The 24,899-nt window shown below is 45.9% G+C and overlaps 2 protein-coding genes across 2 annotated transcripts in view; one reads left to right on the forward strand and one right to left on the reverse strand.

Moving 5' to 3' along the window:
- LOC123844679 (integrin alpha-D-like) overlaps positions 1-24,899 on the forward strand; it is a 27,226-nt gene continuing 2,327 nt past the window's right edge. The window contains exons 1-23 of the mRNA XM_054507602.2: positions 1-68; positions 1,890-1,995; positions 4,496-4,599; positions 4,735-4,805; positions 4,932-5,046; positions 8,463-8,593; positions 9,265-9,410; positions 11,813-11,966; positions 12,063-12,213; positions 12,415-12,488; positions 13,790-13,919; positions 14,028-14,170; positions 14,360-14,500; positions 14,594-14,803; positions 15,319-15,449; positions 15,568-15,725; positions 16,662-16,816; positions 17,078-17,209; positions 18,025-18,098; positions 18,325-18,466; positions 22,395-22,508; positions 22,622-22,701; positions 22,814-22,897. Of these exons, the coding sequence (XP_054363577.1) occupies positions 38-68; positions 1,890-1,995; positions 4,496-4,599; positions 4,735-4,805; positions 4,932-5,046; positions 8,463-8,593; positions 9,265-9,410; positions 11,813-11,966; positions 12,063-12,213; positions 12,415-12,488; positions 13,790-13,919; positions 14,028-14,170; positions 14,360-14,500; positions 14,594-14,803; positions 15,319-15,449; positions 15,568-15,725; positions 16,662-16,816; positions 17,078-17,209; positions 18,025-18,098; positions 18,325-18,466; positions 22,395-22,508; positions 22,622-22,701; positions 22,814-22,897 (2,777 nt within the window). The 5' untranslated portion in view covers positions 1-37. The remainder of the gene's footprint in view (positions 69-1,889; positions 1,996-4,495; positions 4,600-4,734; positions 4,806-4,931; positions 5,047-8,462; positions 8,594-9,264; positions 9,411-11,812; positions 11,967-12,062; positions 12,214-12,414; positions 12,489-13,789; positions 13,920-14,027; positions 14,171-14,359; positions 14,501-14,593; positions 14,804-15,318; positions 15,450-15,567; positions 15,726-16,661; positions 16,817-17,077; positions 17,210-18,024; positions 18,099-18,324; positions 18,467-22,394; positions 22,509-22,621; positions 22,702-22,813; positions 22,898-24,899) is intronic.
- Positions 16,566-24,899, reverse strand: part of LOC123844678 (cytochrome c oxidase subunit 6A2, mitochondrial) — a 12,503-nt gene continuing 4,169 nt past the window's right edge. Inside the window, exon 4 of the mRNA XM_045875413.3 lies at positions 16,566-16,771. The gene's annotated coding sequence lies outside the window, so the exon portion shown is untranslated. The remainder of the gene's footprint in view (positions 16,772-24,899) is intronic.

The following is a 24,899-nucleotide window of genomic DNA, read 5'->3' on the forward strand; positions in this document are numbered from 1 at the left end:
CTCAGCTCTTCACTTCTCCTTCAATGCATGCTCAGTGATGGCTTTTGGAATTATGCTCCTCCTGGGTGGTGAGTGGAGGCCCTCAGGGCTGGGAGAAGCCTGGAGGGGATGCATCTCCGTCTGGTAGGGCAGATTGGGGATGGTGGTTAGCTCATATAGCTCTCTGGAGAAGCTGAGAACAGGGGAGGGCCCTTGTGTTTAGAGTCTTGTGTGGAAGGAGGAATGGCCTGGAATCAGGGGAGGGTCATAACCTGAGCAAAGATGAGAGAAGATGGACTTGTAGGCTATGCTTGGGTGGAGGATGAGCTCCCTCTCCATGATTCTTCTTGTGGGGGTCCTGGTGTGTGTGTGGTACAGGGGACAGGAGTCTGCCCCAGGGCCCCAGGGGGAAAGCCATAGGAGTCACTAGGGAGGGGAAGTGTTGGATATCACCTGGTCCCACATGTCCCTCAAGTCTTGATTTCAGGTATGCTGTCCCACTGCTGCCAAGAGAATAGTCCAGAAATTGAAAACTGTATCAGGACCACATTCGCGTGTCATTTGAAATCACTTATATATGTGTCAGTTAAAAATCAGATTCTACACAGAAGCCCAGACTGTCAGCTTCTCCTGAGAAATGGGAAGTTCCGGAGCTCTGAACACTAGAGCTTGGTAATGGCTACTTCCTTTAAAAGGGCCACAAACTCTAAGTGCCCGTAATTCCTTGGTGCTCACACTTACCCACTTCAGTCACTGATGTCACCTGCCTGACCTCTGAGGCATTTGAGTCTGAGACATTTGGCACCCTCCTACTTGTCAGGTCATAGAGCCCATTTTCAGACTCAGAAACAGAGTCATTCTTTGAAAGGAAGATGTAGTATGTGAAGCTCCCTTGCATGTGGCCATTGTAGGGTTGTAGCACCTTCAACACCTGGCCTTTTCCTTAGAACCCTAGGGTTCAGGTGTCGGGACCCTGCCTGTTACCTCCTGGCCTGATGCTTTACCTCCTTAGAATTTCCTTAGTTTGGGGGTTGGAGTTGACTCCTCAATCCAGACACTGGGAATTCTAGTAGAAATGGGGAGAAAAGATGCTATTTGGGAGTGAAGGTCTTGGAAAAAGCCCTTGAAATGTAGGGGGTCTTCCCCTGAGGTTTTTGAACTTAGTCACCAGAGAGGAGAATGTCAAGGGTCAAGAGAGTGGGTTGGAATCCTGGCTGTACCAGTGACTTGCTATGCAGTTCTGGCCCAGTCAACAAATAATAATTAGTCATCTGCTAAGGGCCGGGCACTGTACCAGGCACCATGCAAGACAGTTGCAGTCTTTGCCGTCTTAGAGTCTGGCACCAATGGAGGGGGACATGGGAAACATAAAATTACAAATAATCATAAAATTCTCAGTCTGTTCCCTAATCTGAACCTTAGGGTCTTTGTATAATGAAAAGATGGAGCAGGACAGTCTTTAAGAAGGGTGATCATATGCCCTGGCCAACCTGGGCCAGTCCCAATGACCTTGGTGTAATTATTAATGATGCCCCTTTCACTCACAGAAGGGCTCAGTTTAGAAAATAAATTGTGTGGTCACTTTATCTTTAGGGGACACACCTGATCTAACAGACCAGGAGGTGACAGGCCTAATTTCAGATTGTGGATATCCTTTGAAATGACCTTGAGGGGGCATTTTTCTGGATTGTCGCTCTTTATATTGTGGTTTGATTATTTCTGATGGAGGGAGAGAGGCAGGAATCACACAGATGGCAAATCAGGAAACAAAGAAAAAGAGAATACCCTTCTTTTTGGCACACGAGCTGGACTGGGGTGGGCATCAAGATCCCAAGAAGTCAGAGGTCCAGAGGAGATGAGGCTTTTCTGACTGTTCCTCCTACCCCCGCCTCTCTCTCCATATTCCTCAGTCCTGGCTTCTTATCATGGATTCAACTTGGATGTGGAGGAGCCCATGATCTTTCAAGAGGATGGAGCTAGCTTTGGACAGAGCGTGGCCCAGTTTGGCAGATCTAGGTAGGCCATGCCCACCCACCCCCCACCTCTGTCCCTTCAACCTGCAGGCAAATGCTTGAATATGCATTTGGCATGTGGCATGAACTGAATATGGCATGCTCAAGAGGTGTCTTGGAGGAAGGGCAGCATGGGCAAGAAGCCTGTCCATCACTCCTCCAAGGCCCCTGGCACCCTTACTACTAACTATTCACAATCCCAGGAAGGACCACAAACTCTGGACAAGACAGTGCTTTGGGAGGGAGGTCTTGAATCTGTTCCTCGGTGACCAGTGCATGTGACCAGTATAGTCACCCTTGCGCTTGGAGTAATGTTTTGCAGTCTTCCTCTTGAAATTATTAATAATTTAATCTTAGCATGTGTGTTTTGTAAGTAAAATTGATGGGACAGTGGAGATGTGCTGGGGGCTTGGAGCCTTGGCTCACATGCAGCCCAGCCTTCTGGGGAATGTTTCTCAGCTGCCACCCTCAATCCCTGGCATGAACTGAGCAAGGTCAGGGTTGGCTGAGGCACACAGTTCGCCCAGTCCTATGAGGGTTTGCACTGGTCCGGTGAGTGTCCCTGTGCCTGAGGGAATGCAACACTAAAGAGCAAACAGGAAATACCAGGACAGGTAGAGAGGAGTACTGCCAAAGGAAAAAAAGAAAAGGAAAAAAACTTTTTCCATGAACAAGAGGCCCCACATTTTTATTTCACTCTGGGACCGGCAAATTATGTACCTCACCTTGCTTCCAGAAGCTCACATTTTCAGGTCCCAGTGACAGGGACCCAAAATGTTGAAGTTACCATGTGATGCAAACCTAACCAAAGTCTGGGAGGCATAGGAAGGGAGAGATCAAACCCAGGAGGGAATTCCAGGAAGGCTTCACAGAGGGGGTGGATTGGCAATGAGCCTGAGAATACGGGAAGATTCAGCTGGCCAAGAAGTAACATCTTGAGGTCACTGAGTTCTACATGCACATCCATCTCCCCTCCTCACCCAGCTGGCAGGCTGGGACATGGAAGCAAGTGCCAGGTGCCAGAGTTTTGTTTTTTTCTTTCTTTCTTTGTTTTGAAATGCAGAGCTTGTAAACTGAAGTGCACAAACTTGAAAGGTCCAACTCAATGAATTTTTCATATGTGTATAGCCAGGTAACTGCTGCCTAGATCAAGGTGTAGAACATCTTCAGCCCCCCTCCCCTGGGTTCCTTTGGGCTCTTCCCAATGATGCAAAACCCAACAAATCCAGAGGTAGTCACTGCTTCACTTTTATCACCATTAGTTTGTGCTCAGGCCCTATTCAGAAGATACATATATGTATAACTATTGATTAACCACTGTTCCCCAGTATTTCCAATAAAGTAAATAATATATACTGGATGACATTCTGATTGCTACAAAGTTATTGTTTTTCCTGGTTTTGCTGAATCATAATCTAAATACCAAAAAGACTAAGCCTATGTGTAAGGGATGGATGGGGTAAAGAAAAGCATGCAGATCGATGGTTTAAGATATTTTCACCCTTTTAGGTCAGCAGGTACCAGACTTCTATGTCTCTACCATCTATTTAGGTTTCCATCAGCAATTCTCAGACACACAGGGATTTCAGCTTTCCATAAAGGGATAGATTTCTAGAAAGAATCTTTAAATACTAATTTAACAAGGCTTGCTTGGCTAATTAATTAAAAGACACAAACATTTGTTTAGTTACTTGAGTGGAGAGGTTTTTGGTAGATATTACTTTTATTCAAAATTTAAAAATTCTCGGGGCGCCTGGGTGGCTCAGTTGGTTAAGTGACTGCCTTCGGCTCAGGTCATGATCCTGGAGTCCCGGGATCGAGTCCCGCATCGGGCTCCCTGCTCGGCGGGGAGTCTGCTTCTCCCTCTGACCCTCCTCCCTCTCATGCTCTCTGTCTCTCATTCTCTCTCTCTCAAATAAATAAATAAAATCTTAAAAAAAAATTTAAAAATTCTCTCCTTTCAAGGAGTTTTGCAAAAATTGTTGCACTTATGTGACTATAGATTTTGGTATGGATTCTGATACTGCTGCTTCAAATTGAATTGTAATTCAAATTCAATTAATTACAGAATCATCTATTTGTCTTGATAATTTGTGGCTTTAGCAGATTTTTCCATTTAACTTGAGGTGATCTATTTCTTGGGTGGCTCAGAATAATGGCACCCCCAAAACAAAACGCACTTGCCCATGGTTGGGAAATACTGTTTTGCTTTGAATAGTTTTATTTTTGGTGAATGCTAAAAAAAGCAACAACACTCAAACCATTTTGTATATAAATACACATTTATTTATGTATACACACACACACACAAAGAAAAAGCCCAGCATGGTCCTTCAGCACATGTGGGTTAAACTCGGGCCCGTTATTTGAAGCCTCATAAGTGGCAAATGCCAAGAGCTTCCCTCTCAAAGTCTCACTTCCCTGCTACACAGTGATACTTCCTCACCCGAAGCACCCTCTGCCCTTACCCCTCCTGCAATTGTATGTCATGCTTGCGCCTTCAGAGTCGTGGTGGGAGCCCCCCTGGAGGTGGTGGCGGTCAACCGAACAGGACAGATGTACGACTGTGTGGTTGCCACTGGCCTATGTCAACCCATACCACTGCACAGTGAGTGACTGCACCCAGGAATTGTGGTCCTCATTCCTCCTCTACTGCAGTGCCCCTTCCTTGGCCTCTAGCCCTGACTCTCCCCACAAATGGGAGTGTGCCCATGAATGTAATCATGTGTATCTGCCCTCTCAGCACCCCCAGAGGCCGTGAACATGTCCCTGGGCCTGTCCCTGGCAGCCTCCACCAATCACTCCTGGCTGCTGGTAAGTTTCCCTGGGTCATAGGAGGGTGACAAGGGGAGGAGCAGGGGCCAGGGGAGGCTGGGGCTGGAGGAGAAGAGTATGGAGAGTTTGGGGTGACCCCTTGCTCACACAGGACTCTGCCTTTAGGCTTGTGGCCCCACCATGCACAGAGCCTGTGGGGAGAATATGTATGCAGAAGGCTTCTGCCTCCTGTTGGGCTCCCACCTGCAGACCATTTGGACCATGCCTGCTGCCCTGCCAGGTAGGTCCCTATAGAGACAGCAATTCTATGTGAGTACATGCTGGTGCTGAAGAGTGGGCAGAGCATGAGACCATCGTCTTGGCTTCCTGTGCCCATGGCCCTTTCCCAGAGGCCTCTGCAAGCCCAAGAAGGTCTGGGAGCATGGTCTGGCCTGGCAGGGAGGGCAGCTCACAGCAGGAACTCTAAGCTGGTCAAGGGGAGAAAGTTCTGATGGAGCAGAAGGGAGCCTCAGAGTGCTGGCTGCAGGAGGCATGAGGGTCTCACAGTGGTCAACAGGTGCAGGGAGGCTTTTTGGGCTTTCAGAGGAAAGGCCTTGGGTGGTGAAAATGTGGTGAGGATGATAGTTCCAAGGATCCAAGAGGGAGGCTGTTCTGGATCATTCCCTGATGAACTTCTAAGGGGAGAAAATGGTAGGGCCATGGAAAATGTGATGCACAATTTTGCCAGCACTGATACCTTCTACAGAGAATGGTGCCAGAGACACTGAGCAGCATCTCTCGGAGGGTCAGTCTGAATATGTTTGTCTTCTGTGTCCTTGGGGCAAGTGGCTTCATTCCCTGGGCTTTAATTTCCTCATTGGTAAACTGGGTCTTAATAATCAAGGTGGTTACGAGGATTAAAAGATTTAATGTATAGGGACGCCTGGGTGTCTCAGTCTGTTAAGCAGCTGCCTTTGGCCCAGGTCATGATCCCAGGGTCCTGGGATCGAGTCCCACATCGGGCTCCTTGCTCAGCGGGGAGCCTGCTTCTCCCTCTCTCTCCCTCTGCTTGTGCTCTCTCTGTCAAATAAAATCTTTAAAAAAAAAAGATTTAATATAGATAAAGTGTTTAGACCTCTGCCTGACACATAATATGTGAGTACCATTATGACTGATCTTCTAGCTAGGACCATGTGTTTGGACTAGGAGAAGGAGATAATGGGCTCCAAGTCAGAGGGGCCACTCAAGGTGCTGACTGAGAGCAATGCTTTGGACTAGAGATGCCATGATGCCAGGCATGGTGGGCTTTGAGGCAAAGGTGAAGTTGCAGCAGAAACACCTCCTACCCAAATTGTGAGAACAGTTTACAGAGGGGACAGAGAAAGTGGAGGGTGGGAGTCCAGGAGTCTTGGGGGTACCATGACCTGTCTGGGATGTCTATGCAGCCAGAGTAGGGGATGTGGCATTTAAGCACTAGGAGGTAAGTCTCTTCTAGATGTCTCCGTGATTCATGAGGTGGGATACCTGATGAAAATGGAACACAGACACATAGGCCTGGTGCAAGCAAAGCAAATTTGAGTAGAGGTAGAAGTGACTGGGTGCCAGTCAATGCCTGATGCCTGGTGCACATCTTTATTGCACCCTCACAAGATTCAGGGTGGTAGGCAAGATGGTCTCATCTTACAAGCAAGAAAACTGAGGCTCAGAGAGCTGAGTTCCTGTTGTTAGGAAGTGACAGAGCCGAGACCTGGAGCCAACCTTGCCTGACTGACTTGGTCTTTTTTTTCAGAAGGCGCTCAGCTATAGCCTGGTGCCTGCTATTGGAAGCCCAGTGGAGACAGTAAAAGGAACAAGAAACAGAAATGATATTGTGAGGGAACTTGCCACCATTGTGGCCTGAGAGAGGATATGAGGGGTGGTTTTGTGGTGCAGCTAACAAAGTAAGCACAAGTGCAAGATGTGGGGATTGGGACCTTCAGCTACCCAGCTGTGGGGGATATCGGGTAAGGAGGGGAGCAGTGAGGGTTTCTTGGCCTGCCACGTGGGGGGCTGAACTTCCTGGTCAAGAAAGCAGGGAGGGAAGTGGCCTTCCATTTCTTCTCAGCAGGGGTGAAGCACCAGCTTGTTGCATAGGTGGGATGGGGGAGGTGTGGGGAGCGAGGAGAAAGTATTTTTGCTTCAGTGGCAGGAGGCCAGCTGCCACAGTTCAGCATCATGCCTCATTACTGTCTGTGGAGGCTGATCTCCCACCACCATGGGAGCAACACAGGATGTGAGGCACTGGTGGAGGAACCAACTGTGTCCTTCACACAGGCCACAAGCACTTATGTGAGTTTGGCGTCAATGTGAAGTGTCTTATTTGTTTATAGGTGTATGGTGTGACTCTCCATTATGGCGGACTCCATGAGGGCAGGGGTGGTATCTTTTTTCAAGCTATGGTCTTAGACCAGGTTTCCTGAGAAATAGACTCTGAGGCTCATTTAGGAATACTCTTGGGAGCAATAGTTCTGAGAGCATGAAGGAAGCAGGACTGAGCAGAGAAAGAAGGTGGACTGTGATGGATCAGAACAGACCCTCAGCTAACCCAGAGGAGCTTGGAACATGGCTGGATGCAGGTCGCCCCCAGGAGCAGGAGTTGTAATCTTGGGCAAGACATCTGCTGAGTTATCAACTGGGAGCCATCAACAGCTACCCCCTATAGCTGATAATAAGGACCTCTGTCCTGAGAGGGGGTGGGTCTTCTTGGTGGCAACCTTAGCATCTGCTGCTGGTGTGTTCTTGTGCCTGGAACAATGCCTGGCACATGGTGATGATATGCTAACACATCAGCTAATCCCCATCACAGCTATGGGAGGCCAGTCCTGTCTTAAGCATTTTGTGTACACATTAACACTTTTTAACCTACCCCGTGTGTTAGGCACTATTATTATCCCCATTTTACAGATGGGAAAACTGAAGCCCAGTGAAGTTATATAACTTGCCTGAATTCACGACTAGTAGGTGGCAGAGCTGGGGTTTGAGCCCAGCATGCTCAGAATGCACACTTGAATCACTTTCTAAATTGCCTTCCCCTTGTGCTCTATGACATTCCTAGTGTGTATTCAACAAATATTTGTTGAGTAATTGAATGAGGAACCCATCTGGCCTCTGTCCTTTACTTCTTTCTCCCCTTTCTAGGCCTTGTGGAAGGAAGGAAGCAAGGGACTCTGCAGGGTGGGTGTGGGGGTGCGGGGTCAACAGATTTTTTTTTAGTTTAGAATGCTTTGAAAATTAAGTGTTAATTTTAATTCCAGTATAGTTACCATACAGTGTTATATTAGTTTCAGGTGTACAATATAGTGATTCAACAATTCCATATATCACTTGGTGCTCCTCACAAGTGCACTCCTTAATCCCCATCACCTATTTAACCCATCCCCCCACCCACCTCCCCTCTGGTAACCATCAGTTTGTTCTCTTTGGTTAAGAGTCTGTTCTCTTCTTTGTCTCTCTCATTCTGTCTCTCTGTCTCTCTTTCTTTTTTGCTCATTTGTTTTGTTTCTTAAAGTTTGGGCAATGGATTTGGGCTTCCTCCGAGGAAGGTGTAGAAACTGGGTGGGAATTGATTCCTAGGCCAAGAATGGCCCCTTAACTCTGTGGAGCCAGAAAGATTTCTGGGCCCTGGCAGACAGCTGGGACCCACACACGCATCTCTGATTCCTTCTTCCTTCTCTACAGAGTGTCCAAGTCAAGAGATGGACATTGTCTTCCTGATTGATGGTTCTGGCAGCATTGTCAAAAGTGACTTTAAGCAGATGAAAGACTTTGTCAGAGCCGTGATGGGACAGTTTGAAGGCACCAACACCCTGGTGAAGACTGGGTCCCCAAGGCCTGGGGAGTGGGGTGGGGGTGGCAGCTGCCTTGGGGAAGACCAACCTAAGAGGAAGCCTGGTGTTGCTGGGGGTTGGCTCAGTGGGCCTGTGCCTGATACTTGTGTCCTGGTGCATGGCTGATTTGAGCCCTGACCTGAGGAAATTCCCCCATGGCATTTAATATGTCCCCACATGGCCTAGGAAATACAGTTTTTTACTGTTTAGAAGCATTGAAAGGATTGCAAAAGTAGTTTTGCTGTGAAATTAGACTGAAGGTAACTTGGCCAAATAATTAATGATTTCTTTATTACATTTTCCATGTAACTCATGATTTATCTTATTATTTTATTTCCCAGTAATTAGTGTATATGTATGTAGAAATTCTTGAGAAGTGAGGAAATATAGTCTACAAGTTGATTTCATGTAATGAAATTTTTAAAAAGTCCAAGTTTAAGAAATGTTGAGGTAGGAAATGTTATTCCTTGCAAACTCTGAAAGAAGCATCATTTGGTTTTGATTTTCTAGTTTTCTTTTTGGGCCATGTTTCCCCTGGGTTTTAGCCTCAAGAACACATGGAAAGTGGTTTTTAAAACCAAAGTTATTCCAAAATAAAATGTTTATTGAAGAATAACTCCTGAGCTCCAGGGCCTTCCTCTTCTCCTTTGCAGTTCTCCCTGATACAGTACTCCAACTACCTGAAGATCCACTTCACCTTCACCCAATTCCAGAGCAGCTTGAGCCCTCAGAGCCTGGTGGATCCCATCGTCCAACTGGATGGCCTGACATTTACAGCCACGGGCATCCTGACAGTGGTGTAAGTTTCCCCTTCTGCCTCATGTGGATAAGCTGCCACACCATTTCCTCATGCTGGTCTGCACAGCCCTTCTGCAGGGCTGTGGGAAATCTGGGGAAAGGGGCTCAAAAGGGAAGTGGAGGGGCTGTAGGTGGAGACTTCCCTGGAATGTTCTCTTCATATAGGACAGCACTCCTCTGCAGTGTTTCCTCTTTGCCTGGCTTGGGATTGGCTGGACCCTGAGTCCAACTAGGGAAGCCAGAGACATGGGCTTTGGTTCAGACATACCCGAGTTCTCATTCTGGCTCCCTGCTGGTGACCTGGGCCACCCTGGGATTTACTGACTCTTTCTAAGTCTCAGCAAACTGTCAAATGAGGATAAACTTACAACTTGGTTTTAAGAATTAAAGGAGATAACATGCATGCAATGCTTCTGCACCAGAAGTGCTAGATAAGTGGTTGGTGTTTTATCCAGAGAATGGTGCACTCACGTTTTACCTCCCTGGCAGAGACTTGGGAATTGTTGCCAAGTGTTTTCTTTGCGTCTCTCTCCTCACTCATTTCCCTCTCTTCCCACATTCCTCATCCATATGAACTCTGCATTAACTGGGTGCTTACCATGTATGTGCCTGACCAGCTAGGACGACCATAAAGAAATGACTTAGGTGGTGGCGCCAGAACAGAAGATGTGGTTCTTATGGGAAAGAAATAGGCTAAATGTCTGGGATTTTCAACTTCCTGTGCACCCCTGGGTGCCACTCTGGGGATGGTGCTGGAGAAATGCTGAATAAAGGATGCTCCTGCCAAATGTACCCTCTTTACTGCTGGGTGGCTTTTCTGCCTTGAACACTGGCTGCATGGGACTGGACAACCAAGAGGAATGCCTCTGTCCCTTGAATTGAAAGTCACACAGGAGCGGCATCCCTTCTAGCCCTTGGAACTCCTCCCAGTGGTGGGTGACAGTGTGGTTGTCCTCAACACCCATTCTGCTCCCCTCACCCAGAACAGCAGCTTCCCCACTCCCCAGAACCAAAGCCATCTCAGGGCTTCTCTGCCACTGTTTGTTTTTTGTTTTTTTCTTTTTAGAAGTTTCATTACAAAAAAAGATAAAAAATTGCAATAACATTAAGGAGATTTTTGGAAAAAGTATTACAGTCCCTCTACCAACCACCTCACAGTATTTTAGCAAAAAGAAAGGATAAAAACCAATGAATAAACAAATCCCACCCACAAAGCACAGGGCCATTTCCATCCTTGTTTTTATTCAGACATATTTCATATAGTCACGATGTGGGCAGAAACAAGTTTCGTCCTGCCTTTTTTTTTCATCTACTACATGAACCTGTGCCATGTTTCTCTACAGCTTTTACTGTTTTCCTTTGAAATGGCTCTGTACTTTCTTACAAAGCAGGTGGATCATGATTTGCTAAACCCCTTCCCTGATCTTGGACATTTAGCTTGTTTCCAGTATTATATTTTGAGTGTGTGTGTGTGTGTGTGTGTTTATTCTGAATTTATAGAACTATATGAGCATATAGTTACATTTTTAATAATTTGTAATAGCTACCACAGAATTAATGCTTACCTTTGGCCATTCACTGTTTTAAAGGCTTTCCCTCATTTGATCCTCAAAATAACCTCTTATGATTTATCTCATTTATCTATTGTTGCCTAAAAAACCACTCCCAAACTTAGTGGCTTAAGCAACAACTCTTTTATTAATATTTTTCGTGATTTGGGACTCATCTGTTTTCAGAAGCTGGAACATGAGAGATTCATTCACATGGTCCTGCCTGGGCAGGACTCGCTGGAAGGCTGGGCTTAGCTGGGATGGAGGAGCCTTCCTCTCCATAGCTATAGAAGCTACAGAAGTCTTGAGCTATAGACTTCCCTCATGGTGGCTCAGGGCTTCCCCAAATGAAAGGGCTAACAAGGCTTCTTAGGCCCATAGTTGGCATGGTGTCACTTCCATTTCATGCTACTGCTGAAACTGGTCACAGGTCAGACTCAATATGGGAAGGGAACCAGGTGTGGCACACTGGGGGTCATCTTTGAAGAACAGCTATGGTACAATTATTATTCTCACCTTCACAGAGAGAAACAAAGGCTCAAAGAGGTAAAGCAACTGTCCAAGTCTGTCAGACTGTAAAGTTCCTACTCTGAACCATACTGCCTTCTGGAAATGAGGTTCCATGGTAGATGGAATTATAGAAAAAGGAATATGAGTACCTTTATTATTGATCTTACTAATCATTGCATGACTTTCAAAAAAGGTTGAGGCAATTTTTTTTTAAACATGGCTGACACAGTCTGATGGTACCAGGACTCCCCAGTCTCTCCATATGAGCTTCTACTGCTACAGATTATTTCTTTCCAGAATCAATTTCATCTACAGAGAGTCATCTCCCTTTCTTCCTTGACAGGAAAGAACTATTTCATAGTAAGAATGGGGCCCGTAAAAGTGCCAAGAAGATCCTCATTGTCATCACAGATGGGCAGAAATACAGAGACCCCCTGGAGTACAGAGACGTCATCCCTCAGGCAGAGAGAGCTGGCATCATTCGCTATGCCATTGGGGTATGTCCTTTTCCTCATGTCACCCTCAGACTCAGGCTCAACGTTACCCAGGCAGAAAGGCTGGTGGGCTCCTCCTCAGCTGTCTCTCTGCCACAGGTGGGAAATGCTTTCCAGGAACCCACTGCCAGGCAGGAGCTGAACACCATTGGCTCAGTGCCCTCTCAAGACCACGTGTTCAGGGTGGACAACTTTGGGGCACTCAGCAGCATCCAGGAGCAGCTGCAAGAGAAGATCTTTGCAGTTGAGGGTAAATGCAGGGCGAGCTTGGGTCTTGGAATAGAAAGGTTCTGGACCCAGTTGTTCCCTGAAGTTCTGAGAGGCCATCCTTATTCACAGCTCACCCAAAATTGTGCCCCAGAACCTGAGCTTCAGAGTCATTCTTCTCCTTCTGCTCTGAGTCCTTGTGGTCTCATAGCCCCCAGAGCCTAAATGACCTGTTTCCCCACAGGAACCCAGTCGAGGACAAGTAGCTCCTTCCAACATGAGATGTCACAAGAAGGCTTCAGTTCAGTACTCACAATGGTGGGTGGAACACGTACTTGATAAATAGGTCTCAGGCACCAATCCTGGGCCAACCCTGTGCTGGGAGTTGGGACCCAGAAGTAAATAAGAAAGCAGATTCTGTCTTCAATGTCACTGTCTGTTTGGAGAGAGGCATATAGGCAGTGTATGTAGGTGGTAGGAGCATAGCAGAGAACAGGATAGCCACGACTCCCGCTCTCATAGGGCACATATCCAGTGGGAGGAGACAACAAACAACAAAAAATATCTTCAGATTGTGCTAGGCATTAGGGTAGAGCAAGACAGGTGCTCAGAGGAGGCCTGAGGAGTGACAACTGAGGCCGAATGATGAGAAAAGGCCAGCCCTGGAAAAATCTGGGAGAGATCGCTCCAGGTAGAGGAAAAAGCAAGTGCAAAGGTCTTGAGGCATGAACATGGTTACTGGGCTAGAGAGATAGAAGGGCCAGCATAGCTGGAGCAGAGTGAGAGAGGGGGGTGGAAAGATGGGAAAGACCAGATCATGCAGATGAAAGAAATAACAATATAGTGTGACTTGTGTGCAAGTCAATGTGTGCTCAAAATATCCAGAGGGATTTGCTTCAAAGTAATTTTGGGGGTGAGGAGGGGGGACATAGAAATGAAACAAGGTTGGTCATGAATTGATCACTGAAGCTGGCTCAAGGGTACTTGGGAGTTCATTATGCATTTCTTTCTACTTTTGTATATGTTCTAAATTATCCATAATCAAAAGTTTAAAAAGGCAATAAAAAAGTATGCAGAGTAGGAAATGCTTATCACTCCCTGAGGGAGCCAACGAAGACCTCACAGAGGAGGTGAGTTTGAGGTTGACTCTTCCTGAGAGAGGAGTTGAGTCTTAGAAAGAGAGAGGAGAGAGGTGTCCAGGTCAAAAGCTTCATGTGTTTAAACATAGGGTAACTCCACAGGTTTGACTGGAGAGGACCCTAGATTCCATCCTCAGGGGCTTGGTGGCAGGGAGCCATGTTGGATTGCCAGCAGGGTGATGGCTATATGTTTGTTGGTTCTGAGGAAACCTACTCTGGGGTACTGGAGGATGGAGCAGAAAGGAGCCAGCTAGGAGGCAGAAAGGGCAGTGGATGAGAATAGTTGGGATTTACCGGAACAGTGGCACTGGGGATGGCTGAGAGACATTAGGAGTGAGGGACACTGAAGTTGCTGAAAAGGACTGGGGAGGGAGAAAGAGAATGCCAAATAATGAGCAGAGTCAGTGGCAGGCATTGCTTTGGAATAGGCTGTCTTCTTTTGGGTCAGGCCTGCTCAGCCCTGGAATCCTTTCCTCCCAGGATGGACCAGTTCTGGGGGCTGTGGGGAGCTTCAGCTGGTCTGGAGGTGCCTTCCTGTACACCCAAAATATGAGCCGCACTTTCATCAACATGTCTCAAGAGAATGTGGACATGAGGGACTCTTACCTGGGTGAGAAAAGGCTGTGGCTGGGGGCACAGGTGGGACATGAGCTGCCTGGGAAGGGCAGGAGCTCAGGGGTGGGGAGGAAGCCTTTGTGCTGAGGCCTGCCCTCCTCAGGTTACTCCACTGAGCTGGCTCTTTGGAAGGGGGTCCAGAGCCTGATCCTGGGGGCCCCCCGCCATCAACATACCGGGAAAGCTGTCATCTTCACCCAGGCATCTGGGCAATGGAGGCCGAAGGCTGAAGTTGCAGGGACTCAGGTTGGGTGTTGAGGAAGCCAGAGTGGAACATGAAGGTGGCAGGGTCTCCAGGGGCAGAGGGGGAGGAGATGAAGGGGTTTGGAAGCCTGTGGGGGGAAGGTCCTGGTGGCTGTGGAGAAGTGGGTCCAGTCCCAGAAGGGGGTGCCTCTGGCAGGGGCAGGAAGGATGACTTCAGGCTCTGCCTTGCAGATTGGCTCTTACTTTGGGGCCTCCCTCTGCACTGTGGATGTGGATGGAGATGGCAGCTCTGACCTTGTCCTCATTGGGGCTCCCTATTACTACAAGCCGACCCGGGGGGGCCAGGTGTCTGTGTGCCCCTTGCCCCAGGGGGTGAGTGTCTGATGAGAGCTGGGCTGGGTGAAGCCTGGGTGTGGGGTGGAGGGGTTGCCTGGGTTGGGACCTGACACTGGTTTTGTTCTGCAGAGGGCTAAGTGGCAGTGTGAGGTCATTCTCTGTGGGGAGCAGGGCCACCCCTGGGGCCGCTTTGGGGCAGCCCTGACAGTGCTGGGGGATGTGAATGGGGACAAGCTGACAGACGTGGCCATCGGGGCCCCAGGAGAGCAGGAGAGCCGGGGTGCTGTCTACCTATTTCATGGAACCTCAGGACTGGGCATCAACCCCTCCCACAGACAGGTGAGACCCCTGTCTGCAGCCTCTCCCAGTTCCATCTCCTTTTCTATGTCTCAGATTTGCCTGATGCCCTGCCTTGTCACTGACCTTAACAGTAGCCATGCTTCTTCTAGGGGTTTAGTGCCCTGAATGTCACCAGGCCCAGCTAAGTGCAAAGTATCTCTCCTTTCTCCTTTGGCTCCAAACAGACTTCAGTGTGTGGGCAGCTTAGTGGTTAAGAGATTGCAGGGCCTGGGTTAAATGCCTGTCCAGCCATGTCAGCTGTGTGGCCTTAGGCAAGTGACTGATTTAGCCTCTGAGAGCCTTAGTTTCCTTCTATGAAACATTAAATGAAGGAGCTCTGTCTGGGGTCCCTGGGGTCTCACTATGCTTGCTTTCCATTCCTGCCCTCTCATCTCTCCTTTTCAATTTTTCCATTCAGATCTGCTTTCACTGCAGTTTCCTTTCCAAATCTTTCTTCTCAAACCTTTCAGATGCCCTCCCCTTGACTTCCGCTTTTCCTTTTCCTCTCTGGCCAGCGGATCGCAGGCTCCCGGCTCTCTCCCACACTCCAGTATTTTGGGCAGTCACTGAGTGGGGGTCAGGACCTCACCCAGGATGGACTGGTGGACCTGGCTGTGGGGGCCCGGGGACAGGTGCTGCTGCTCAGGTGACAACCCCTCACATCCCACCCTTGCCCACTGTGTGTCCATTCAACAAGCTTCCCCCTCCCTTGTCCTCCTCTCCGGGGCCAGAATCAGGTCCTCAGCCCCTGTGTGCACCCTCAGGAGTCGGCCAGTGCTGAATGTGGGGGTGGCTATGAGATTCATGCCCTCGGAGGTGGCAAAGGCTGTGTACCAGTGCTGGGGAGACGTGCCATCCACCCTGGAAGCTGCGAGTGCCACAGTCTGTCTCTCTATCCACAAAAGCTCACTGGACCAACTAGGTGAGTTCTTCCCAGTGGACCAGCACCTTATCCCCCTTGAGGCCCCCAACCCTATCCTCAGGAGGAAATGAGCCCAGGGATCCAGATACCACTTGCATATCCACTCACCTGCCAGTGTTGGAAACCCCGGGTCCCTTCTCTTCCCCTCTCCCCACACCCAGGCCAATAGGCTCTAAGTCCGGGATACAATCTGGAATCTTCCCACTTCTCTCCACCCGCTCCAGCCACTGCCTACCTTGAAGCCACCACTTCTCTTTCCTACCTATACTTTGAGCTGTTTCCATGTCTGTTCTTGCAGCCTGCCATCCTTTCTCCGTAGAGAAACTAGAGGGATCGGTCCTAAAACACAAATCTGGTCTCCTCACTTGCCTGCTTAACCACCCCGCAAGCTCTCCTTTCTTCCATTTATAAAGACCAAAATCCTTCTCTACAATGCCCTTGCTGACTTTGCTCCTCCCCGCCCTTCCAACCTACCTCATCACACTCTCCCTTTCTGTAAATGTGCCATCCTCCCTCTCCCTTCTGGTCTTAGCCATTGTTCTCATGGTCTGGGACTCTCCCCCCTCCCCCCCCCCCATTCTTCACCAACCTTTGCTCATCCTCCAGGTTGGGGCTCAGACAAGGCCCACCCAGGAAGGCATTTCTGAGCCCAGGTCTGAATTAGCAAGCCCTCCTTGGTACTACTGAGGATCCCACCATTGGGTTGATTGTGCTGGGGGATTATGGCCTGCATGCTGGTCTCTCTTCCTAGACGGAGAGCTTTATGACAGCAGGGACCATATTTCTCTATCTTCTTCTCCACACATATCCTAGCACCTGATACAGCTCATGGCCCAGAGGAAGTGCTCAGCAAATGTTTGTTGCATAAATAAACAAAAGCAGAACATTTGAGGTTCTCTTGGACTTTTCATCTTCTGTTCCTCCCTTCCGCTTCAGGTGATGTCCAAAGCTCCATCAGGTATGATCTGGCATTGGACCCAGGCCGTCTGATTTCTCGTGCCATTTTTGATGAGACCAAGAACAGGACTTTGACTCGAAGAAAAACCCTGGGGATGGGAGATTACTGTGAAACCATTAAGCTGCTTTTACCAGTAAGGACTTCGGGTTCTGGGAAAGGGAGGGGGAGAAGGAGCCCAAGGTGAGCCTCTGGCACCTCTGCTCCCTGTTGAGTGAGGGGAAGAGGGTGGGGATATTGGGGCTGGAGAGAGGAAAGTTGAGGCCAGAGAACCTGACTCCACAGCTAGGACAGAATGCTGTCCCAGCAGCAGGGAATGGATGTAGTTGAGCAGAAGGGCCAGTGGTGGAAAGTAACGAGAAGGGTAGTGGGTTCTTGAAAGCCCATTCTCCCTCAGGACTGTGTGGAGGATGTGGTGAATCCCATCATCCTACGCCTCAACTTCTCCTTGGTTGGGGAGCCCATCCCCTCATCTCAGAACCTTCGCCCTGTGCTGGCTGTGGGCTCACAGGACCTCTTCACTGCTTCTGTGAGTCTTCCAATGAAATCCCAGGGATGTACTGATTTTCACTGTGTCTCTGTGTCTTAAGAACCTATTGTGGTTCTCAACTTTCCATCAACCACATTAAGTCCATAATGCCTCCACCCAGTTACCAAGGCCCTGCCTAGCTTGGACTCTTACACACATCCCAGATGGCCACCACTTTACCTCAACATAAACTCTCTGATTCTCATTCTCCAAATCCTTCCCAACATCTGTCATTCCTTCCTCTGTTTCTTTGTCCATGTTGTAGTTCCTACTTGGAAAACATTTCCTTCTCTCCACCTCAAAGATCCTTTCTAGTTCTCTAAGCCCCAGTCTCAACTTCCCCCCTTTTGGAAATCATATTCAGCATCTCTCTCTTCTTCTCTGGCTTCCTATTACATCATAGTGATACCAAATATTACATGACTGGAATCATAGCAATCGGCATCTACTTTTGTGGCTCTCTGGGAATTGTGGGTTCTGTGAGTACAAGAGCCATGTCTAATTCACCTGTAGTTTCCACTTTTCCTAACTCCTCACCCAACCCAGAACCTGTCCCTTATTGACACTTGATAATGTTTGTCGAATAATTGTTCCAATGTGAGTTGGATTTAACTCCTCAACTAAACTTTATGCTCCTTGAAGCCAAGGATCTTATCATTCTGCCCCTCCCTTACTGCCCCACTTCTTGACAGTGTTGGTGTGGGGTGGGTGCTCAGTAATATTCAATAATGAGCACTCAAGATGAGCGCTCCTAATGAGGGAAATGGAGAAAGATTAAGACATGGATGGGAAGAGAATTTACTGTTTTTCTGCAGCTCCCTTTTGAGAAGAACTGTGGACAAGATCACCTCTGTGAAGGGGACCTGAATATCAATCTCAGCTTCTCAGGGTGAGCTCTAACTCCTTTCATTTCTAGACACTTAAGCTTTTGGGTCTCTCATCCCCATGGGATGAGAAATGCTTATGTTTCCCTTTGGCTCTCCTTCTAACAAAGAAATTAAATTTTGATTGGAATGTTATCAGTTCATGAGTTCCCACATTCCTGCCCCTACCCTTGATCCAATTCCAACCTATTTCCAGCAGTCTCTTTTTCAGTTTTGTCCTTCCTCCTCCAGCCTGCAGACCCTGGTGGTAGGGAGCTCCCTGGAGCTTAATGTGACAGTGACTCTGTGGAATGAGGGTGAGGATTCCTATGGTACTGTGATCCACTTCTACTACCCAGCAGGGCTGTCCTACCGACGAGTGCTAGGAACCCAGGTAAATAGCTTCCTTGTTCTCTAATGGCCTCTTCCCTGCCCTGGGTTATAGTAGGTTCTTTTAATTCTTTTATGATGACATGTAAACACAGATACACACAATTCTGAAGGGGAGAGAGAGAGAGAGAGAGAGGTGCATAAAGCAGATGTATAGTTTAATGGATAATATTAAACAAATAGCATATAGCATCCAGGTCAAGAAATAATACACTGCTAACACCCCCAGAAGTTCTCCCTCCATGTTCATTTCCTCATCAAAACCTCACTCTCTCCCCAAGGTAACCAGTATTCTGACTTCGTGATAATCAATTCCTTGTATATTTTATGGTTTTACCACCCATGAGCACATCCTTAGAAAAAACTGTTGAGTTTTGTCAATATTTGAAATTTATAGAAACATGTTATATGTTCTTTTGTATATTTATTCATTTTTTCAGCATATGTTTGTGAAATTCATCCATGTTGTTGCTTCTGGATGTAGAACATTTTTATTGTATATAAAATCCCTTTGTATGACCATACCACAATTTATTTACCCATTCCACATTTTAAAAAAAATGTTTTTATTTAATTTCCAGGTAGTTAACATATAGTGTAATATTGGTTTCAGGAGGTAATTCATCCCGTACTTATAACACCCAGTGCTCATCACAAGTCCCTCCTTAATATCCATCACCCATTTAGCCCATCCTCTGTCCACCTCCCCTCCAGGAACCCTCAGTGTGTTCTCTATAGTTGAGTCTCTTATGGTTTGCCTCCCTCTCTTTTTTTCCCTTCCCTTATGTTCATCTGTTTTGTTTCTTAATTCCACATGTGAGTGAAATCATATGGCATTTATCATTGACTGACTTATTTCACTTAGCATAATACCTTTGCCATGGCATGGTTCCATCCACGCCATAGCAAATGGCAAGATTTCATTATTTTTGATGGTGGAGTAATGTTCCATTGTATATGTATACCACATCTTCCTTATCCATTCATTACTCAATGGACATTGGGGCTCTTTCCATAGTTAGGCTTTTGAATTTAATGCTGCTATAAACATTGGGGTGCATGTGCCTCTTTTAATCACTATTTTTGTGTTCTTTGGGTAAATGCCTCTAGTGCAATTGCTGAGTCATAGGGTAGTTCTATTTCTTAACTTTTCAAGGAAGCTCCATACTGTTCTCCAGAGTGGCTGCACCAGTTTGCATTCCCACCAACAGTGTAAGAGGGTTCCCCTTTCTCTGCATCATTGCCAACACCTGTTCTTTCTTGTGTTGTTAATGTTAGCCATTCTGACAGGTATGAGGTGATATCTCAATGTAGTTTTGATTTGTATTTCCCTGATGATGAGTGATGATGAGGATGTTTTCATGTGTCTGTTAGCCATCTTTATGTCTTCTTTGGAAAAATGTCTGTTCCTGTCTTCTGCCCATTTCTTAACGGGATTATTTATTTTTTGGTTGTTAAATTTGATAAGTTCTTTATAGATTTTGGTTACTAACACTTTATATGTCATTTTCAAATATCCTCTCCCATACCATTGGTTACCTTTTTGTCTTGTTGATTGTTTTCTTCATTGTGCAGAAACTTTTCATCTTGGTGAAGTCCCCAAAGTTCACTTTGGTTTTGTTTCCCTTGCCCCCAGAGATGTGTCTTGTAAGAAGTTGCTACAGCCGAGGTCAAATAGGTTCCTGCCTGTATTCTTCTCTAGGATTTTGATGGTTTCCTGTCTCACATTTAGGTCTTTATTCCATTTTGAATTTATTTTTTTGTATGTTGTATGAAAGTGGTCCAGTTTCATTCTTCTGCCTGTGGCTGTCCAATTTTCCCAACACCATTTGTTAAAGAGACTGTCTTTTTTCCATTGGATTTTCTTTCCTGTTTTATCAAGGATTAGTTGACCATATAGTTGTGGGCCCATTTCTGGGCTTTCTTTTCTGTTTCATTGATCTATGTGTCTATTTTAGTGCCAGGATCATACTGTCTTGATAACTACAGCTTTGTAATATAGCTTGAAGTCTGGATTGTGATGCCTCCAGCTTTTCTCTTCTTCAAGATTGCTTTGGCTATTTGGGATCTTTTCTGGTTCCATACAAATTTTAGGCTTGTTTGTTCTAGCTCTGTGAAGAATGTTGGTGGTATTTTGATAAGGATTGCATTTTTGTGTAGATTGCTTTGGGGAGTATGGACATTTTAACAATGTTTTTATTCCAACCCATGAGCATGAAATATTTTTCCTTTTCTTTGTGTCCTTTTCAATTTTTTTCATCAGTGTTCAATTTTTGCAGAGTATAGATCCCTTACCTCTTTGGTTAACTTTATTTGTAGGTATCTTTTGGTTTTTCATGCAATTTTAAATGGGATCAATTTCTTGATTTCTCACTCTGCTGCTTCATTATTGGTGTATAGAAATGCAACAGAGGTGGGGCAGGGGATGGGGTAACTAGGTGATGGACATTAAAGATGGCATGTGATATGATGAGCACTTGGTGATATACTCAACTAATGAATATTGAACATTATATCAAAAACTGATGATGTACTATACCTTGGCTAATTGAATCTTAATAAATAAAAATAAAATAAAACAAAACAATAAAAAAATGCAACAGATTTATGTACATTGATTTTATATCCTGTGACTTTGCTGAATTTGTGTATCTGTTCCAGTAACTTTTTTGTGGAGTCTTTTGGATTTTTACATAGCATATCATGTCCTCTGTGAATAGTGAAAGCTTGACTTCTTGCAATTTGGATGCCTTTTATTTATTTTTGTTGTTTGATTATTGAGGCTAGGACTCCAGTACTATGTTAAACAACAATGGTGTGAGTGGACATCTACCACACTACAACTCGTGATCATTTGAGTTGTTCCCTGATTTTGGCCATGACTATTCTTGAGCATGTATATTGGTGCACCTACGCATAATATTTGCAAGGTATTTGCCACATATGGCATTGCTGGATCTTAGGTTTCTGTATCTTCAAGTATAATAATTTGCACATCCATCAGCAGATTATTAGAGTTCCTGTGACTTTCTATCCACTGCAACACTTGGCATTGTCAGACTTTTAAATTTTTGTTCATCTGGTGATATTTCCTTATAGTTTTAATTTGAATTTCCTTACAGGTTTAATTTGCATTCTTTAATAAATTTGAACAACCTTTCATCTATTTCCTGGTCATTTTAATTTCTTCTTTTGGGAAGTGCCTGTGCAATTTTTTTTCTTATTCTTCTATTGAGTTGTCCATACTTTTATTTTCTTTTAACTTTTTATTTGAAATCAATTTAGCTCACATATATTGTATTATTAGTTTCAGGGGTATAATTTAGAGATTCATCAGTTGCATATTACACCTATATTACATCAAGTTCCCTCCTTAATGCACATCACCTAATTACCCCATCCCCCCACCCACATACTTTTCTTAATTGTAAGAGTTCTTTAATATTCTGGTTATCAGACTTTTCCAGTTATATGTGTTCAGATATATTTTCCAGTCCTATTGCATGTCTCTTCAGGCTCTTTAGAGTGTCTTTTAATAAACCAAATGTGTTCATTTGATTGTGGTTGATTTTTACCAAAACTTCCTATATGTTTAGTGTTTTATGTGCTGATCATGTTTAAGAAATACTTCCCTACTCCAAGGTTATGAAGATATTCCCCTTTATTACCTTTTAAGAGCTTAATAATTTTGCTTTTTCACCTGAAATCTTTAATCCGGTTGGAATCTATTGTAATTATGGAGTGAGGTAGGGATTCAATTTTTTTTGTTTTTCTGTTTGCTTGATTTTTTTTTGTATGGGCCAGTTTTCCTAGGATTATTTATTGAAAAGTCTGTCCTTTCTCCCACTGCTCCACAATGCCACCAATGTTATATATCAAGCCCATATATGCACATGGGTAACATTTTAAAATTAGTTTTCCTCCCCTGGAAGCCACCCCATCAGCGCCCACTCCGCTTGGCATGTGAGGGAGTGCCCACTGGGAACGAGGGCCTGAAGAGCAGCAGCTGTAACATCAACCATCCCATCTTCCAAGAGGACACCAAGGTGAGTGCCTCCCCCCAGATCCTCATCACTCTCCACCCTTGTCCTGACCCATTTCTTTCCCTTACTCCTCCATGACCTTCCTTATTCCCATTCCTTCTTTCTTCTTCTCTCAGGGCACCTTCATAGTCACATTTGATGTCTCCTACAAGGCCACCCTGGGCAACAAGTTGCTTCTGAAGGCCAATGCAAGCAGGTGAGGCGAGGTGTATCCCTCACTCTTTCATCTCATGCCCCAGCCAGAGATTTCTCTCCTGGATTCCTTCCCAATGAGGCTCCCCTCCCTCTCTCTCTCTCTCTCTCTCTAGTGAGAATAATAAGCCTACAACCAACAAGACCACCTTTCATCTGGAGCTCCCAGTGAGATATGCTGTCTACATGGTGATCAGCAGGTCTGAACCTTTGACTCTTCTATAATCCTAGTACCTCCCCTTGAAGCCCAGGATCTTTGAAGGATAGGTATCTGAACTAGCCCTCTAATTCCTCACATGGGAATACTTGTGCCCAGTCATATATTTATGCCATAATAACATACACGATATACTTCTTGCTTCTTCTCTGATGAACTGACCTACTGGTGGGACACACACACTTTGCCACCACTCTGCACTCCTCCCTCTCTCTCCAAGGTGCAGGCCTCCTTAAACATGAAGCCAATTCTATTCTTCATTCAAATATGAGTGTGTTGAAGTGAAACTAACTAGATTAAGATTGAGGCTTTTATGAGCTCTCTGAGCTCTCTGTGTGGTTTGTCACCACACAGAGGAAAGAAAAGGTCAAGGTTTCACAAAACAAAGAGGAGGCCAGAGATGTGACAAACTGCTGGGAAAGTCTCTACGAGTCCAAGGCTGTGGCAGGCCACAGGAAAGTCAAGTGCAGGGCTGTTGCTCTCAGTTCGGAAGGTGGGTGGTGGAGCAGGGGCAGGCCAGGCTGGAAGCAGGGCAAGGAGACCCACATAACCTGGCCAAACTCCAGAGGTGTAGGGAGGTGGTCAAAAACTTATAATATTGCCATGGGACAGAGTTTGCTACTGTTGTTGCTGCTGATGACACATGAATTTTTAGGAGAACTAGGGAGGGAGGATCAAACAGTGTCATTGCCCTTCCAAACTCCATGTATGAATTTCCCCTACTGTCCATGGGAAAATAGTGGAACTTATATTAAGAGCTTACAGTTATATATACTTATGATATGCCAGGCATTTAAAAAGTACTTTACGTGTATTTACATTCATTTAATCCTTCTAAAAACTCTGTGATTTAGTTATTGTTAAACCCCCTTTTCTACCAACAAAGAAATCAAGAGGTTGTTCCTGTCAGTCAGCTGCTAAGTGGCAGAACCAGGACTCAAAGTCAGATGGTCTGGCTCTAGAGGTTGTGCTCATGCCCATACACTGCTATGCCATTCCAAGGATTGGGGAAGCTGAGTGATTTACTCAAATTTGAAAAGAGAGTTAGAACTGGAAGATTTTAAGGTGAGAAAACTGAAGCATAGAAAGGGTTGGAGTGAGGAACATAAAGGCTAGCACAGTAAGGGAAAAAAAATAAATTCTAACATTTATATCATTGCTGCAGACTTCATCACAACTCTGTCACAGGCATGATTATTAGCATCCTCATTTTATACAGGAAGAATCCACAGAGGTTAAGTAACTTACCTTAAGTTACTTGGGTAAAAAGTGGTAGACTGAAATGTGAACCCAGATGGTCTGGCTCCAAGCCTGTGTTGTTAATCATCACACTGACAGTCACATCTGTGGGAAACTGTGGGGGGCCCATGGAGTTTCTGTATGGCTGCCCTGGCTTCTGTACACTAGGTGCTGGTGAAATGTGCAGCACCCCTGCTTGTTTGCTTGATTCCACTGAGACCTTAGATGTTAACTCTGGGAAGGCAGGGATTATGGTTTGGTAACTGTTGAATCCCCGGAGCCAAGCACACAGCCAGGTATAGGGTAAATGCTTACTGAAGGAGGCAATGCATAGATGGATGGATGGATGGGTGGATGGATGGAAAGCCACCTGAAGCCTGGTGAACATTTATGTCCACTCCAGGGGCTTGTGTTCATGCACCATCCTTCCTCACATTTACTTAACTGCCCCAGGATAGCCACATCTCTTTTCTTCACTCCATCATAGAGGGGCTTGCACTGCATTTTTTCCCTGGTGATCCAACCATGATTTCCTCGAATCCCTTTAGGCTTATTTGTTCTGGCAACAGCCTCTGCAAGCATTGCTGGAGGCCAACAATATACCTAGTAAAGGAGAAAGCCGTGTGAACACCTTTTTCCCATGGGAAAATGTTTAAATGTTATGAGAGGTAACGTTTAATTTGCGCCTTTAAGTAAAAATTTCCAAAAGGGGAATGGTAAGGATGTTCCAAGCAAAAGAAAGAACT

Source organism: Mirounga angustirostris, unplaced genomic scaffold (assembly GCF_029215605.1).
Source record: "Mirounga angustirostris isolate CCGP_5_RB_7025 unplaced genomic scaffold, mMirAng1.0.hap1 SCAF_5, whole genome shotgun sequence".
NCBI classification, from domain to species: Eukaryota; Metazoa; Chordata; class Mammalia; order Carnivora; family Phocidae; genus Mirounga; species Mirounga angustirostris.